This window comes from Sabethes cyaneus, chromosome 2 (assembly GCF_943734655.1).
Source record: "Sabethes cyaneus chromosome 2, idSabCyanKW18_F2, whole genome shotgun sequence".
Lineage (NCBI taxonomy): Eukaryota > Metazoa > Arthropoda > Insecta > Diptera > Culicidae > Sabethes > Sabethes cyaneus.
The window spans coordinates 1,331,648-1,347,060 of record NC_071354.1 but is presented as its reverse complement, the minus strand read 5'-3'; the positions used below and the strand labels follow the sequence as shown (position 1 = coordinate 1,347,060).

Sequence of the window (15,413 nt, the reverse complement as noted above, 5' to 3'; positions counted from 1 at the left end):
TTCAGAAGTCCGCAGAAGTCACGAATGACCCAAAGCTGGTTAAAGTGACTACAATCTAAACAAAAAAAATAATAACAATAATAAATCATTAAAGAGGATGAGAGAAAATAGAAAAATCGTTAAATATAATTAAAAAGTAAATTAATTTTATATTTTGTCGTCGTAATTGTCGTATTACTGCCGTAATACTGGTCTCACAGTTGGTCAAGAAAAAACAGAAGGTCAAGTATCGATAACGGAATGTAGCACCTACGCTTTGCATTTTTTTTTTGTCGTAGTACTACATTTTTTTTCTTCTGTTCGAATATTTAGCTAGATCTACTAACGTAGGATGAATTTTAAGTTAAATGAAAGAAAACTGTTTCACTATTTAATTCTACTATTAATTTTATCCACGGCATGTAATTTCCTATTCTAAACTGCGATTTAGATTCTAATTTTCTATTTCTAAACCAAAAATAATGACGAAGAGGGAAACCAGCTTAACCGGTACCATGCAATCTAACAGAAATGGAACAACCGTTGCTAACAGAAATTTCATCTTAAGGCCCCCATAAGGTTTTGCACGGGCGAGCATAACCTCACTTTTTTGACGTCTATCAGTGGTTTATTAACAAGGACTTGGATCGTGGGTTAACATGTTGAAAGTGAACATTGCTTAAGACCTTAACGGCAAGTCAGAAAAACACAAAAGCTGCCATTTCGAGTAGTTTGGAGCGCTACACTGCTGGACAATACGCTTTCAAAACGTTTAACTTCAATTGGATATTTTAGCGGTATACAAATTTTTATGAAGACTTTTTCAAATTTGACGAGTGAAAGTATTAAAAATAGCATATATTTAATTTAAAAAATTTTTTTGGGATAAGACGATAGCTGAAAAGTGAACCACTGTTCTTTTCAGCTCGCCTCAGACAACACAGTGAATAGATAAACCACAGACAAACAGACATAACTCTTAGAAGAAAAATCAACAAAAATTATCGTACCTCACATTTAGCCTGAACACCAGCACCATCTATGATAGACATTCCCAAATATCAAATAGCAACAGGAGTATCCTGTAGGGACTATAGCAAATGATCAGTAATATCTCATTGAGTAAATGGAAAACGACATATCCCTCGAAGTAGCAAGTATTTTTTTATGGGGAATTCCCCTTCTTTCGTCAAAAAGCGCCACTTTGACCAAAACGGAGACATTCCCAACTAAGCCCAAATTTGAAAAGACGGTTTAATCGGTACGAAGAATGGAAAACGGGTGTTACGTCTGTTTGTCTGTGGATAAACTATGGTCATCGGACGATACTGGTTTGACAGTGTTGTGGGGTTTGTTTTGATTACTTATTCGCAAGACCCAGAAGCAAAAAACTGCAAAAAGGACAAAAATATATGTTGTACAGAATTGTTACCATTTTCCTGCTTCGGAAAAGTCGGGTATTTCCGGTTTCCGCTAACAAGTGGTACGAACTACAAGTAATAAACCAACTAGCAATAAAATTAGGTTACAAAGGGAATCAAAACAAAACACACAAAAACGTCAAACCAGAGTTGAGGTTAGGCACCGTGCAAAGGTTTATATGCGAGCTGTCAAAGGCTCGGTCAAAATGAAGAACTCTATCAGGAAGATAGAAGAGAGGGAGAGAATTTCTGACATCATTTCAAGCAATCAGCTTGGTTGATATCTGTCAAACAGCAAATCATTCTATTTTTGATTTTTATTAATTTTTTCATTAAATATTGACTTAGTTGAAATAAAAAAAAGAACTGTCAGATTCAGAAAACGACGGGCTATCAAATAAGGTTAAAAAATACACTTTTTTGGGGGAAATTTAAATACCCAATTTATGCATATCGTGTTTGCCTAACAAATAAGGTTTTGCACGGGCGAGCATAACCTCACTTCTTTGACGTCTATCAGTGGTTTGTTTACATGGACTTAGAACGTGGGTTAACATGTTAAAAGTGAATATTGGTTACGGCCTTAAGGGCAAGTCAGAAAAGCACAAAAACTGCCATTCCGAATAGTTTGGAGGGCGACACTGCTGGATAATACGCTTTTAAAACGTTTAACTTCAATTTATGCATATCGCGTTTGCCTAACAAAAAGTAAACAAACCACGAGTGGATGTCAAATGGGTGAATTGCGTTCATTCCGGTTCATTCGTGACGTCACCTTGCAAAACCTTATAGTAAACAAACCACGAGTGGATGTCAAATGGGTGAATTGCGTTCATTCCGGTTCATTCGTGACGTCACCTTGCAAAACCTTATACTCTTACGTTAGCCGTTAGCTTATGTTAGCCGAAAATGAATTCATGTTCGAAAAAGTTCGGCTCACCGCTCGACCGGAATGACCCTCCAACATTTTGTTCATCTCAAACCCAACATGAACATATGCGTACGTGTATGGGGGCCTTTACAGTCACCCTCAGAATCTGAGTCTGCACACTTTAAGGACATTTTCTGTAGTTTTAAATATGTTTAGATTAATCCAACTTATTTACTTTATAAATTCATTTAAGCGTATACTTTAATTTAACCTTAAAAACAACCCATCGACATCTCTATATCGAACTGCAGTAAACGTCAGCGACAGCATGTCCGGGGCTCAAAATTTGACAGCGGGCCCAAATCAGACTGCTGGCAGTTGAGTGAAACGCAGTGCTGACATGCTATCTCATTTTCGCACACGCGAGATGTTGGCGGCAAAAACATGGTTGTCTGCCGATGGGGTGCTTAAAAATGCCTTAATTCAACCATTTAAGCGTGTACTGAAACGAGGACCATAGTATCTCGTACCATTTTTCTGAAAAAGCATGCTTTTTGAAAGTACCATGGAAAAGCAATTCAAATTTACCATGTGTCTTGTACGAGCAACATGTTCTCAGAAAATTTTGCCACCTTTCACGGTGACGGTAATGTCTACTAATATTGATTGCGATTCTGTTATTTTTATTATGCACCCAGGGTAAAACCGAAAGTAACGGTGAAAGTAATTTTAACTATGTTTAAGCTAAACATAAATCGTTTTAGCCAAAATTTACTGGTGCGTGCTCTTAATTTAACCCTCTAATATGGTAACAGTTATCATGGTCCTTGTTTCAATGTTGAAAACGTTTCATTTTACACAAATAAAATAGCGAAAAATGAAGTAAAAACTCAAAAGACGAACCGGTTCTGAATGTCAAATTCTGCCGGCGCCATGTTTATTCTATTCGATTTCTACCGGGAATCCGCAGCAATCCGACTCCGACATCTGTGTATGTCGAGCAGTTTTTACCGGTTCTCGAGTAGTTGCAATATTTTATTTAAAAAAAAAACTGGCATCGCTGGTGTCACATAATTGCAGCTTTTTTTCTTGCCCATCATTCTAGAACTTCATTGATCGAATTGATCGAAAGCATATTTTTTATTGCTGGTTGGTGCTATTTTCCACTTATTTTATCCAAGTAAAATATGCAGGCTGTACGTCCTCTTGCTAATCTGACTGTTCGCAACGGTAAGAAATAGAAATTAAATAAAATCGAATCGTGATTTGACGAATGTCGGATAATTTTGTATGTTTTACCTCGTTACATAATTTAAAGATACGCTCGGTGTTATATTAAAAGTAATAAATTGATGTCTCATTTGCGTATTTGCAGCTGCGTTGCTCAGCCGTGGATATCATGGGCCAAGCAATTTTCGTGTGTTTACGATGAACGACATGCCCGTGCCGGAGGGTGATTTCTTCGAAGAACATCGCCGCAAAAATCGCACTTACAACGCTGTCCTTGCTGCTGGAATTGTCATATTCGGCATTACCTTCACTATCGTAAGTGTCTAGAGATTTCTATACAATAGTATGTACTTCACTCGTTTGTTTTGCAGGCAAAAGAATCTGGACTAATTTATTTCAACTATAACCCACCAAAGAGCATTGATTAGAAAGTTTTCCTTCATGTTTAGCCAACATCTGACAGCGTGTTGTAAATGTAATAAATAATAACCTCTTCACTTCCGTGCATATATGCGTCTGTCTAGAATGGAAAAGAATCATAATCGGCGTTGATAATAAGTTGGTCTTATTTCTGATTGGTTGAAACTGACATGCAACCGTTTATTGGAAAATATAACACGGTGATGCTATCAGTGATTCAAATCGTTGAATGCAATTAGGTAATTGCTACTAATGCAATTTTAGATTTAGATACATAGTAATTAATGGTAGCGTAAAAGCAGTCGGATGAAAGATAAAACTGAGGAGGTAAAGAAGTAACTGATATTTTTTCTGGATTTGCCAACATGTTCGTACGTGATGGGGGCCTTCAAGCCAGTCTCTCCGCTTTGATTTTGTTCTTCTGATTACTGCATCTCAGCCAAGCAAAATATATTCGCTAGCAGGTGTCAAAAATAAATAGTTCAACATAAGATGTATTTCTTAAGATTACTTACACCTCGGACCGTGAAAAGCAATTGGCTCTCGATTTTGCGTCCGCCAGACTAAAGCGACTGTATCTGTTACCCTCAAGTCTTCAAAATGAAGAAATACTATTGTGATTAGCAAAATTGATACTGCTAATTTTTGCCCCTTTCGCCAAAATCATCGTGGAGGCAAATATCGTTTATTTTTTCAAGTAAATCAATAGCATACGTGCTAGACAAACAAATACTTATAACATACATACAGCCAAGCAGGTTCTTTTTGCGACGATTTCAGGCTGTCAAAAAAGTGAGCAGCGCGTTTTGTTACCAATGAAACGGGCAATAATGATTACTTAAGAGCCGGCCAGTTAGCTTAGAGTCGATGCTAGTGTAACAAGTTAATCGTCGTATGTTCGAATCTCGACTGGACATTGCTGCTAAAGTCAGAAGGATGATTGCCTCAGCCCCGTAATTGTCCTGTACTTTAATAACCGGCAGCGAAATCTGTCGATAAAGAAGGGTCAAGTCTTATGGACGTTTATAACCCAATGAAAAAATGATTACTTAAAATTATAATTTATTATTATTTAAATTGATTATCACACCCCGCTGTCACAAATGTCATTCCCATACATTTTTCGTGTAGCCAACATCTCATCTAGCCCACAACAAACTTTGCCTCGGACAAAATGTATTTGTGAGTAGCCCGCTCTAACTTCAGCCTCGGATGAATGTGTATTGGTAAGTTCCCGAACAAAGTTACTTTTTTGCTTTTTTTCTTTTTGTGTCGGACGTGTAGGAAGCGTAAAAAGATGTTAGCTACTTATTTACCCTTCAGTTTCATACGCCTGGATTATCATTAGTAGTTACGCAATTAAGACGTAAATGAAAACAAAAGTAATCTCTGATTACTACGCCTAACTGGAAACCCCTTGTATTTTTCAACTGACAAGAAAGAGATTTCATTTAATTTAGTAGCTGTCAAATCAAATGTCAAAACGTTAAAGTGTCAACAACAACAATCCAGCATCCGATTGCAAAACTTTTGTAAAATTTTTACTTTAAAATTCAACTCTGATTTGAAACTTATGTAAAGTATTGTTGCGCTGTGCGCTACTATTGATATTCCGCTTTTACATTGAATATAGCGCGCGAGTGCTTCTTAAAGTGCAGAAATGGCAGCCGGTATTAAGTACCACATTCAACGGGAAGTTTTCGATGCGTTGGACGAACGGATTCTATCGGTGTGCAATGTAAGTAAATTGCTGAAGAAGAAAAAAGCTTCATACCTTTGTGTTGTGGCTACTACAAAACCCAGAATAGTGGTGTCGATTTGCCAAGTGAAACAATACGACAAGGGCGTATGGAAAAAGAAACGTACGTGGACGTTAGAAGACGTGAAGGGTGTGGACGGTAGAAATGAGTCACCAGAAACACACGAATTTGATCTCAACCTGGAAAAGGTTTACCGTTGGTTTGCAGCAAATTTGCACGAGAGACAAAACTTTTTAACTGTTTTATGGAAGCAACTGCAGAAGTATGTTCCGGAGGAAGAGAAACCGGTTTTTAAGAACGTCCCGAAGGCTTGGCTTACGGAGCGATCGCCCGAAAAAACACTTAATGAGAAGTTTGCCACGATGGGAGCTCGGCCTCCGGGAGCGGAAGACGAGGATGATGAAATGGACGAGGTCGAAAGTGAGGATTTCCATGCGCTCACCGAGAAAGAGGAAACCAATCTGGGCAAACTAATTGGGGAATGTGATTATGCCATCAGTAATGCTGAACAATTTATCGAGCAACTGGGAAAGAACCTGCAGGAACTCGATGGTGCAAATATTCAAAGTGTGCTAGCTTCCGAAAAACAGGTAAGATAAGCTGTTTAGATATTAATCAATTTTGAGAGCTAATTCGTTTTTTATATTACAGGTTAATGCTTTGATGGATCAAATCGAAACTGCCATTCTGGAAGCGGAAAAAGTCGAAAAACGGTTAGACGATTACGATGAAATTCTCTGTCATATTCGAGATACCATGGAAAAAATGGGCGAAAAGAATCAGATGATCGAAATTGCCAACACGAACAACGTCAAATTGTTACAAGAATTGGAGAAAGTAGTCTTCCAGCTGGATTTGCCGCATGTCCATCAGCTAGCACTTACGGATACGGACCTAACCCCGAAAGGGCTCTCTACTGCAATCGCTGCAGGAAAGGCGTTACAAAACGCAATGAACAGCGATATTAATCCTGCTTTGCTTAGACTGACGGCTGTCCAAGATCAGCGGAAACGGTTCGAAAAGTGGAAAGCAAAATTCTCACAGACTGTTAGTCGTCACCTCAACAACCTATTTATACATTTAGGTAATTTGGGAGACTCGCAAAACCCTCATTCAAGTGATTTAACTCTACCGAAGCATAATTCCGTTCACAAAGAGTTGTCCGCTTATGCTGAATTAATGCACTGGATGAAAGCAATGGATCGAAAAGCGTATGATGCTTTAATTAAAGTTTACACCAGCTCATTGAGCAAGGTTTACGATAGAGATATTCGGATCTTCTTTGAAACGGCGAAATCCTCAATATCGGTTAAAAGGTTTGGTTCTCGAGAGGATCTGAACAGCAGTTCAATGAGCAACAAACTTAAATTGGGTCAACAGAGCAATAAAATTCCTTCGCAACCGTATGGTATTTTAGGTATAAACAGGGAACTTTGGGGTCCCGGTGCGGAACCGGTCGAACGACAAAAATTTGACTCTATTTTGGAGAAAGTTTTAGCAGAACTCGAACCAGTAGCGCTAAGTGAGCAACACTTTTGTATAGCGTTTTTCCAACTAGATGTAATAAGTCCGACTGGAAAGAACACCCAGACTACGTTGGACGTGACAACTGCTCTGCAAGACAGGGAACGTGATGAGAAAGATACTGCTCTCGCTATTCCACAGAAGCGACTAGATCGACAGATAAATGAGGATGTACGACGTATGATGGGAGAATTGTTTAGCAATTTGGAACAGGAACTCAACAATTTTATTCTCAGTTTTGAAAAACTCGACAGCTAGTAAATATTTATGCGGCATTCTTTGTGGTATCAATATAAACGCTATTTTCTATTCCAGTTATTCGTTGTACGTCCTAGTTCGTCTAACGCAGCACGTAATGTCCGCCCAGGACGCGCACTCTTTCCTTAGCATGACATTTGCTTCAGCACTGATCCATGTAAAAAGAAACTTCGATAAATTTATGAACCTTCAATTGCAGTCTATTCAGGAAGCAAAAATTCCAAAGCGATCCAAATGTGGGCTATTACCATACGTGGAAAACTTTGAAGAATTTGCGGTAACTGCTGAGTCAATATTCAAGAAAACAGAACGTCGGAATGATCTAGATCGATGGTATCTCAAATTAGTCGAGGCTATCTTCGAACATATTCCGTTGCATGCTTTAGAACACCCTAAAACGCCACAACAGGTAGTGAAAATGGAAAACTATCACAGAATGCATTCGCTGTTGTCACAGCTGAAGGTGGTTGTACTGGAACAATTGAAGAAGGACGCAAAAGTGCGATACAACGATGCACTGAAAGCATATGTGACTAAATATTTCGGACGTCCACTAGAAAAACTAAACGTAAGTTTCCTGCAGATTATAGTTCGAAACCACTTAAGTCTGTCTGTCTAATAAAATCCTTTTATGTCTAGCAATTCTTTGAAGGCGTTCAGCAGAAAGTACAACAAGGTGTTAAAGAAACGGAAATTAGCTACCAGATGGCCTATTCGAAGCAGGAACTTCGCAAAGTGATCTCCCAGTACCCGGCAAGGGAGGTAAAAAAAGGTCTGGAGCAACTTTATAAAAAGGTAGAAAAACATCTCTGCGATGAGGAAAATCTACTGCAAGTAGTTTGGCGTGCAATGCAGGAAGAGTTTATCGCTCAGTACAATTCGCTGGAACTTTGGATCCAGCGATGTTATGCTGGAGCAATGATCACTCTTGACTTTACGATCAATGATATTTTGGATTTTTTCTCCGAAATTGCGCGATCGCACTAGCAAGGGTTGAATGTTATACATGGTTTTACTCACAGATCGACATTGCAGAACGTCATACAATTCCAGTCCTGATATCGACTTAAAAGTTAAGAAATATTTTATAAGTAATCTCTACTTTTTGTTGCACCATATTATACTCTTATTGTTATATTTACACACCTTAGAATCTAGTGTAAACCTATCTAGTTGTAGGTAATCGAACAAATAACTATAAAATCTCCCGTATGTGGAGAGGTAAAACGCAAACATAAACAATTATTTTGCTTATCACTGAAATAAATGAAATTGTATAGAAGTTACTTCACCTGTTGAATAAAGATGAATATAGACATTTATAACACGTCTCACTTTTAATAAACGGGTCCATCGTCTAGATTATCGTCCTCCTCGTTGTATGCCTCCCCGTTATCAAAATAATTATTCCCGTAGTCATTCTCATCGTCCATCTCCTCATCAACCATTTCCTCTTCCTGTTCGTCATCTTCATCGGAATCACCGTGCTTTTCCTTCTTTACTTCTGCGTCGAGGAAGGATTCTTTCTTTTCCAATGCACTTAGCTTGGCATCAATATCCACCACTTTCGATCGTTTGGCAGCATTTTTCTCACTACCAATGGTACCGGCAGGTTTGCTTCGTTTGAATGTCGGCCTTAGTTCGGCCGGCATCATGCTCCAAATGAAGCCACCGTCTTGTTTCCGTTTCGGGTCATTTTCAATCACGTTCTGCAAGATGAAAGGATTTATGTCTAGACTCCAGTATTGAATTATCAACTTACAATAACTTTGTCCGAGTATCGTTCCACAGGACTTTTGGAGCATTTTACGGTCGTGTAGTAAGGGGATTCCCTAAGGTACGAAATAAAATCCTCTTTCCACAAGATTTTATAATCTCGGTCAGGGTTTGACTGTTGTATAAATTGAAAAAAAAAAAAGAAGGAATAAGTACATTAAATGTGATCTACAGATGCTAAATATAATTACCTCCAGAGGAACTGGTTTAGACTGTAGTATAGGATAGAGTGGTGGTGGAGCTGCCGAGGAGACAGTTTGCATTTCATTTCTCGTCACTCCCATCGATTGCAACTGCTCTTGGGTAAGTGTCCCAGTAGATTTACCTCGACCACGTCCGGCCATTATTTAATAGATATGTAAAATTTAGTTTTCTGACATATAGAGAGAAAACCAAGTTTATAAAATAAACTTGAACCAGCCGGCAAGTGGCTATACTTGACGAGTGGAGCACGAGCCCTCAAACACAACGGTGATGAAATTACTTTACGGACGGAGACGACTAGCACTGCACTGACAGTGAGGCAGTGACCGACCGACTCGACCAAAAATGCCAGAAACTTTAAATCAACTACCTATTCAAAAATCTGGAAAAACTATAATGCTACATAATAAAAGAATAAAACATGTTAATTGCACTGTTAACTAAAAATTTCAAATATTTGCATAAATACTGAACGAGTCAATGCTTAAAACACAAATCTAAAATAGATTCAAGGATTCAAATGATTCAAATATATATTTACATTTAAAAGAACATCTGTAAAACTGGTAGCCCTGCTGCCCAGGCTCCGACACAGCATAATTAGAGTGACTATATATGTATATGTATATATTGCAGCTTGTAAGAAAAATCCTCACATAGCGGTTATCTTGATTGTTGAACCAAACCACCAAAAGATCACCGCAGAACTAATTTCAGTAATTATATACATGAAAATTTAGTAAATCAATTGTTTGTCATCAAAACCATACTACAAAACTGTTATTTTGTAGAACTGCAAACTATAAAACCTAAATTTTAATAGTGCGTTTATCTCGCGGTTATCTCCTGAGCGCGTTATCATCGCCGCTGCACGAGGATTTTTCATAAGCGCCGCAATATATGTATATGTATATAGTCACTCTAAGCATAATGTAAATAAAATTAACTCCGACAAACGGCTGTCACGTCTACGGTCCCGATAAAAAGTCCCTCTTACTTTTCTCCCTTAGAGCTAGCTAAGCCTAATGCAAAAGGCTATAAAAGCTTATCGTTTTTCACTCAAACGTATGTTTTTTTGCCAGGATATAACTGGGGGAAAACAAAAACAAACATGCAAAATCTACCAGCAGCAACAACAAATCGTGCGTCGATATGTGCGTGCGGTAAACGCACCCCATCGGCAAGCAACCATATTTTCGCTACCAACATCTCGTGTGTGAGAAAATGAGATAGCATGTCAGCACTGCGTTTCACTCAACTACCAGCAGTATGATTTGGGCCCGCTGTCAAATTTTGAGCCCAGGACATGCTGTCGCTGATGTTCACTGCAGCTCGTTATTGAGCTTGCTGACGTTTACCGTACGCACACATCGACGCGCGATTTGTTGTTGCTGTTGTTAGATTTTACATTGATTTTACACGTTTGTTTTTGTTTTCCCCCAGTTATACCCCGGTAAAAAAAACATACGTTTGAGTGATAAACGATAAGTTTTTGTAGCCTTTTGCACTGGGCTTAGCAAGCTCAATTGAGCTTGCTGACGTTTATCGTACGCATAGAGTGACTATATACAGAGTGGCGACAATGTCAATTTAGTTAAAGTCCCATGATATAGCTCGGCCAGCATACGACCCTGAACAAATAAATAACATGATAAAAAAAATATAGCCCGGCCAACCACGCGTGATATTTGTTTAAAGTTCTTTAACTTTCCGTTACTCGCGCCAACTTTTGTAACACGGATACTCGCGCGTTGTATTTTGTACAACACTTTTTATCTCGGAATCCTGGCTATATAGAAAACTACTGTCTTCAGCCAAGTTAATCGGTAGGTCAATACCTTTCATTTGGGTGATAATATTTTATAAGTTTGTCACCAGACGGCGCTCAAATGCACTGTAAATTGTACATCCTACAATTGCAGCCATATACAGGTTGTTGCATTAGGAAAGATCATTTTATCATTCCTAAATGATGTAATATTCTATTGAATAGATTTTTTTCTAGTAGTTATCATGTTTTCTTAGATGTTTTTCACATGAAACATAGTATGATATCATTTCTGCTGTTGGCAGCTTAGAAAGTAGGGCTAATGGAGTGTTTTGATTCGCTTGGGCAAGAATGTTTAGAAAGTTTTTGGCACAGTAATAATACATAGTAGTTATTTAAAAGTGAAAATTTAAAATTTCCGTTCATCTGCCGAGCGTTTTTGGTCCACTAAAACATTTTCTGAAAGCAAGACCTTGCGAATAAACAGCTTCCGTAGATACAACACATTCAAAAAGCTGAGCCATACACTAGCGCCGTGCAGTAACGAAATTGCGAACTTTTGCACACCTTCGGAATGATCATTAAATACTGAATAATTTGGCTGCATACAAAAATTATTTTCCCTTATGAAGAAACGAGAGAAAATTCCAATAGAGACCATTTGCGGTACCCCTAACACGTCGCTTGCATCCTTTCTGCGATTTCGGTTTATGCTGATCTGTTTTTCTAAATATTTAAAGCATTAATGTATTGAATAATTATGTCATTTTGTTCATAATAAGTTTATTGAAGAATACACATTGGTTTGACATCGATCCGTTACTTTGAAACAAAATGGCATCCAAAAATCTACAAGTGTTGTACGAAATACAACAGTGCGAGTAACGGAAGGTTAAGCAAAAACAAATATTTGTCTCGCTATATTCCAACTTTCTTTACTCTCTTTACATTTATTTAAGTATCTGTATGGATCGACACACCCATATAAGAAAACCACTTTGTCTATCATATGACAAAAATCTTCAAAGATATTCTAAATAACTTCGTTCAATATCGATATATCAAAGAAACTTTTCTTTTGAAATATTTATTCAGTATATATTGAAATCTGATACCATGAAAAAGGCAAACTTCGACAAAGAATAGTAAAGAATGGTACCGTGGACCCCCGTTGGTATGACCTTCTTTAGTCTGAACATTTTTAATCTGTACCCCGGTGGTATGAATGCCTTCACATTAAAAACCGATCAAGCGACAATTGACGTTAAAGTTGACCTGGTAAATTGAAAAAAAAATTAAAACAACTTAATGCGTAAGAGCTTTGGCAATATAGCTCATATAGTCGGTGTTAAGACAGACCGAACCAAATGACAATACGCTGATTTCAAGAAAAACGCGTTCAACGTTTGCTGTTCTGTATGGTTTATCATCTCACAACTCTGGCTGTTTGCAAAATTGTAGTCTGTAGTAGAGATGGTTGGTTAGCGGAAAATTTGCCCGAAACCCGCACCCGTACCCGTACCCGCCGGGTTCGGGTCGGGTTCGGGTATTGAAAAAAAATAATTTGCGGGTTCGGGTCGGGTACGGGTTCTTAATTTTTGTTTTTGAAACCGGGTATGGGTCGGGTCGGGTATCCCTATTGACCACATTTAACACTAAAGATGGTCGGGTACCCGGGCCCGTCCCGTACCGTACGGTTGCGGTCGGGTTCGGGTATCAAAAATAATAAACTTGCGGGTTCGGGTCGGGTACGGGTTTTTAATTTTTTTCTTGATTGGGTACGGGTCGGGTTCGGGTATTCAAATATTCATACCCGACCATCTCTAGTCTGTAGTCATTGTAGTGTATGTAGTCTGATTAGAGTAAACTGTAGCTTAGAAAATTCTTGATCGCTTGCTGCTGTTAACTCATTTTTTTAAATTTTGCGACTTGGTCCGGTCTGATGTAACACCGACCATATGGAACTTACCTCTCTTCAGCATTCTAAATAGATCATTTTAGTCGAAACTGCCGAGCCAATTACCTCTTCTACAAACCGGACGGTTAGAATTCGCGCGTGTTTCAAATGTTTTCAAAACGTTTGTTTTCGTCAAATCAAAGCAACAAGTTCATAGGGTGCGCGTCTTGCGCGTATGTGAAAATGAATAGAGTTACCAAGTATTCAGATTTGCTCGCCCAATCTGAACGAGGTGTTTTTCATATTAGCGGGGGTTGAGTGTATCGACGAATTTATACAAACCCCTCGATTTCGAATTACTCCGCTAGGTAAAAAAAACTCGATGTATTAAATGCAAGAAGTTCTCACGTCGAGACCGATATATGTACGTATTTATCAATAAAACATACTAGTAGAAATAAAGGATATAGGGTATGTTGCTGCTTCGTCGTAATTGCCTATTCCCGTCCAATCCAACACAAATTATTAACCGTTATGTGTGCGACAGGGTACCCGGGTACCTTTTCAGTTTTAAAATAGTTATAACTCATTCAATTTAAAACATACGTCATTGAAATTTTGCGACATCGTAAAACTCGTTGATCTTAAGTAATTGAGGTTTTTTTGATGCATATCCATAAAGGGGTTTAGCAATGAGAGTCACTTGAATTTTTTTATTACGTAGGAGGGCGACAAGGGTACCCGGGTACCCATGATTTGCTATCTTTATAACTTTAGTTATGTTGAACCGATTTGGATGAAACCAGTGGCATTTGATTCGTACATTTATCTAGTTTTGATTAGATAAAACGTTTGGCCATCAAATGACAAGTAGTTCCCGGGAATCGGTAATTCCGGAGCAACATCCGGTAAAATGTGGGAAGCCGCATGTTTTGAAAGAATATCAGCTTTCAGTAAACCTATTAGCTTTGAACTTGACACTGTGGACCCTTTTTTCATCTAATTATATAAATTGGTGACTTTAGATCGCATTGGCCACTCCAGAATTTGGTTCCTGTAGGGATACAGATGGCGAGTTGGGTGCCTAATCCAATATTAGAATTGGTTTAGCGGATCTTTTAGATGTTTTGAACTGAAATGGTCAGTTTAGTACTGATTGATAATTTCGGAACTGGTTCCAAATGTATAACGGATGGTTCTACGTTTTGAACGGTTCTGATAATGCTAAGCATTATCTTGAATCCTGCGGTATCATCTGTGACCCCGTAGAAACCATTTTCGAAATAACCAATCAAAATACATCGAAATGTAAAAAATATCACCTACCGAACTAATTCCAAGAACTTTGATACCCATATTGCTAGGTTTTACCTCCTGGACTTGTAGATTTTTGGATGCCATTTTGTTTCAAAGTAACGGATCGATGTCAAACCAATGTGTATTCTTCAATAAACTTATTATGAACAAAATGACATAATTATTCAATACATTAATGCTTTAAATATTTAGAAAAACAGATCAGCATAAACCGAAATCGCAGAAAGGATGCAAGCGACGTGTTAGGGGTACCGCAAATGGTCTCTATTGGAATTTTCTCTCGTTTCTTCATAAGGGAAAATAATTTTTGTATGCAGCCAAATTATTCAGTATTTAATGATCATTCCGAAGGTGTGCAAAAGTTCGCAATTTCGTTACTGCACGGCGCTAGTGTATGGCTCAGCTTTTTGAATGTGTTGTATCTACGGAAGCTGTTTATTCGCAAGGTCTTGCTTTCAGAAAATGTTTTAGTGGACCAAAAACGCTCGGCAGATGAACGGAAATTTTAAATTTTCACTTTTAAATAACTACTATGTATTATTACTGTGCCAAAAACTTTCTAAACATTCTTGCCCAAGCGAATCAAAACACTCCATTAGCCCTACTTTCTAAGCTGCCAACAGCAGAAATGATATCATACTATGTTTCATGTGAAAAACATCTAAGAAAACATGATAACTACTAGAAAAAAATCTATTCAATAGAATATTACATCATTTAGGAATGATAAAATGATCCTGGACTGGCCACCCATGACCCCACAGGAACCTACTCCGGAATGGCCAACCTGATTCATCTCATTATATGAAATAGTACATTGTATGAATTTTTAGAGTTTTTATATCCGCATGACTGATTTTCCTGCAATACAATCATTTCTTTTCCTCACAGCGGACACTCTGTCGGAATTCCGGATTTTCGGGCCCCGTATGTCTTTTAGTGGCCAAATGGCCAAATGATTCAAAACTAGATAAATAAACGAATCAAA

General features: G+C 38.1%; 3 protein-coding genes across 5 annotated transcripts; 2 read left to right on the top strand and 1 right to left on the bottom strand.

Annotated features, from left to right (window-relative positions):
- The first annotated feature begins 3,370 nt into the window (after nucleotides 1-3,370).
- LOC128737805 (uncharacterized) lies at nucleotides 3,371-4,029 on the top strand. Its single transcript, XM_053832524.1, has 3 exons — nucleotides 3,371-3,501; nucleotides 3,647-3,816; nucleotides 3,873-4,029. The coding sequence occupies exons 1-3, from the start codon at nucleotides 3,459-3,461 to the stop codon at nucleotides 3,927-3,929; spliced, it is 270 nt and encodes an 89-aa protein (XP_053688499.1). The 5' UTR covers nucleotides 3,371-3,458; the 3' UTR covers nucleotides 3,930-4,029.
- Nucleotides 4,030-5,462: 1,433 nt separating this feature from the next.
- Nucleotides 5,463-8,766, top strand: LOC128733798 (exocyst complex component 1). The gene is made up of 4 exons (XM_053827599.1): nucleotides 5,463-6,271; nucleotides 6,333-7,462; nucleotides 7,521-8,031; nucleotides 8,103-8,766. The coding sequence occupies exons 1-4, from the start codon at nucleotides 5,582-5,584 to the stop codon at nucleotides 8,448-8,450; spliced, it is 2,679 nt and encodes an 892-aa protein (XP_053683574.1). The 5' UTR covers nucleotides 5,463-5,581; the 3' UTR covers nucleotides 8,451-8,766.
- LOC128733799 (DNA-directed RNA polymerase III subunit RPC7-like) lies at nucleotides 7,370-9,697 on the bottom strand. 3 transcript variants are annotated; one of them, XM_053827601.1, is made up of 4 exons: nucleotides 9,431-9,697; nucleotides 9,226-9,354; nucleotides 8,756-9,172; nucleotides 7,370-7,611 (listed from the first exon to the last, which is right to left on the bottom strand). In XM_053827601.1, exons 1-3 carry the CDS (start codon nucleotides 9,581-9,583, stop codon nucleotides 8,801-8,803), a joined length of 654 nt encoding a protein of 217 aa, XP_053683576.1. In that variant the 5' UTR covers nucleotides 9,584-9,697; the 3' UTR covers nucleotides 7,370-7,611; nucleotides 8,756-8,800. The 3 variants fall into 3 exon arrangements, with proteins under 3 accessions (XP_053683576.1, XP_053683577.1, XP_053683575.1); XM_053827602.1 differs by lacking the exon at nucleotides 7,370-7,611 and adding an exon at nucleotides 8,479-8,720 and having other exon boundaries at nucleotides 8,799-9,172; XM_053827600.1 differs by lacking the exon at nucleotides 7,370-7,611 and having other exon boundaries at nucleotides 8,479-9,172.
- Nucleotides 9,698-15,413: the final 5,716 nt, after the last annotated feature.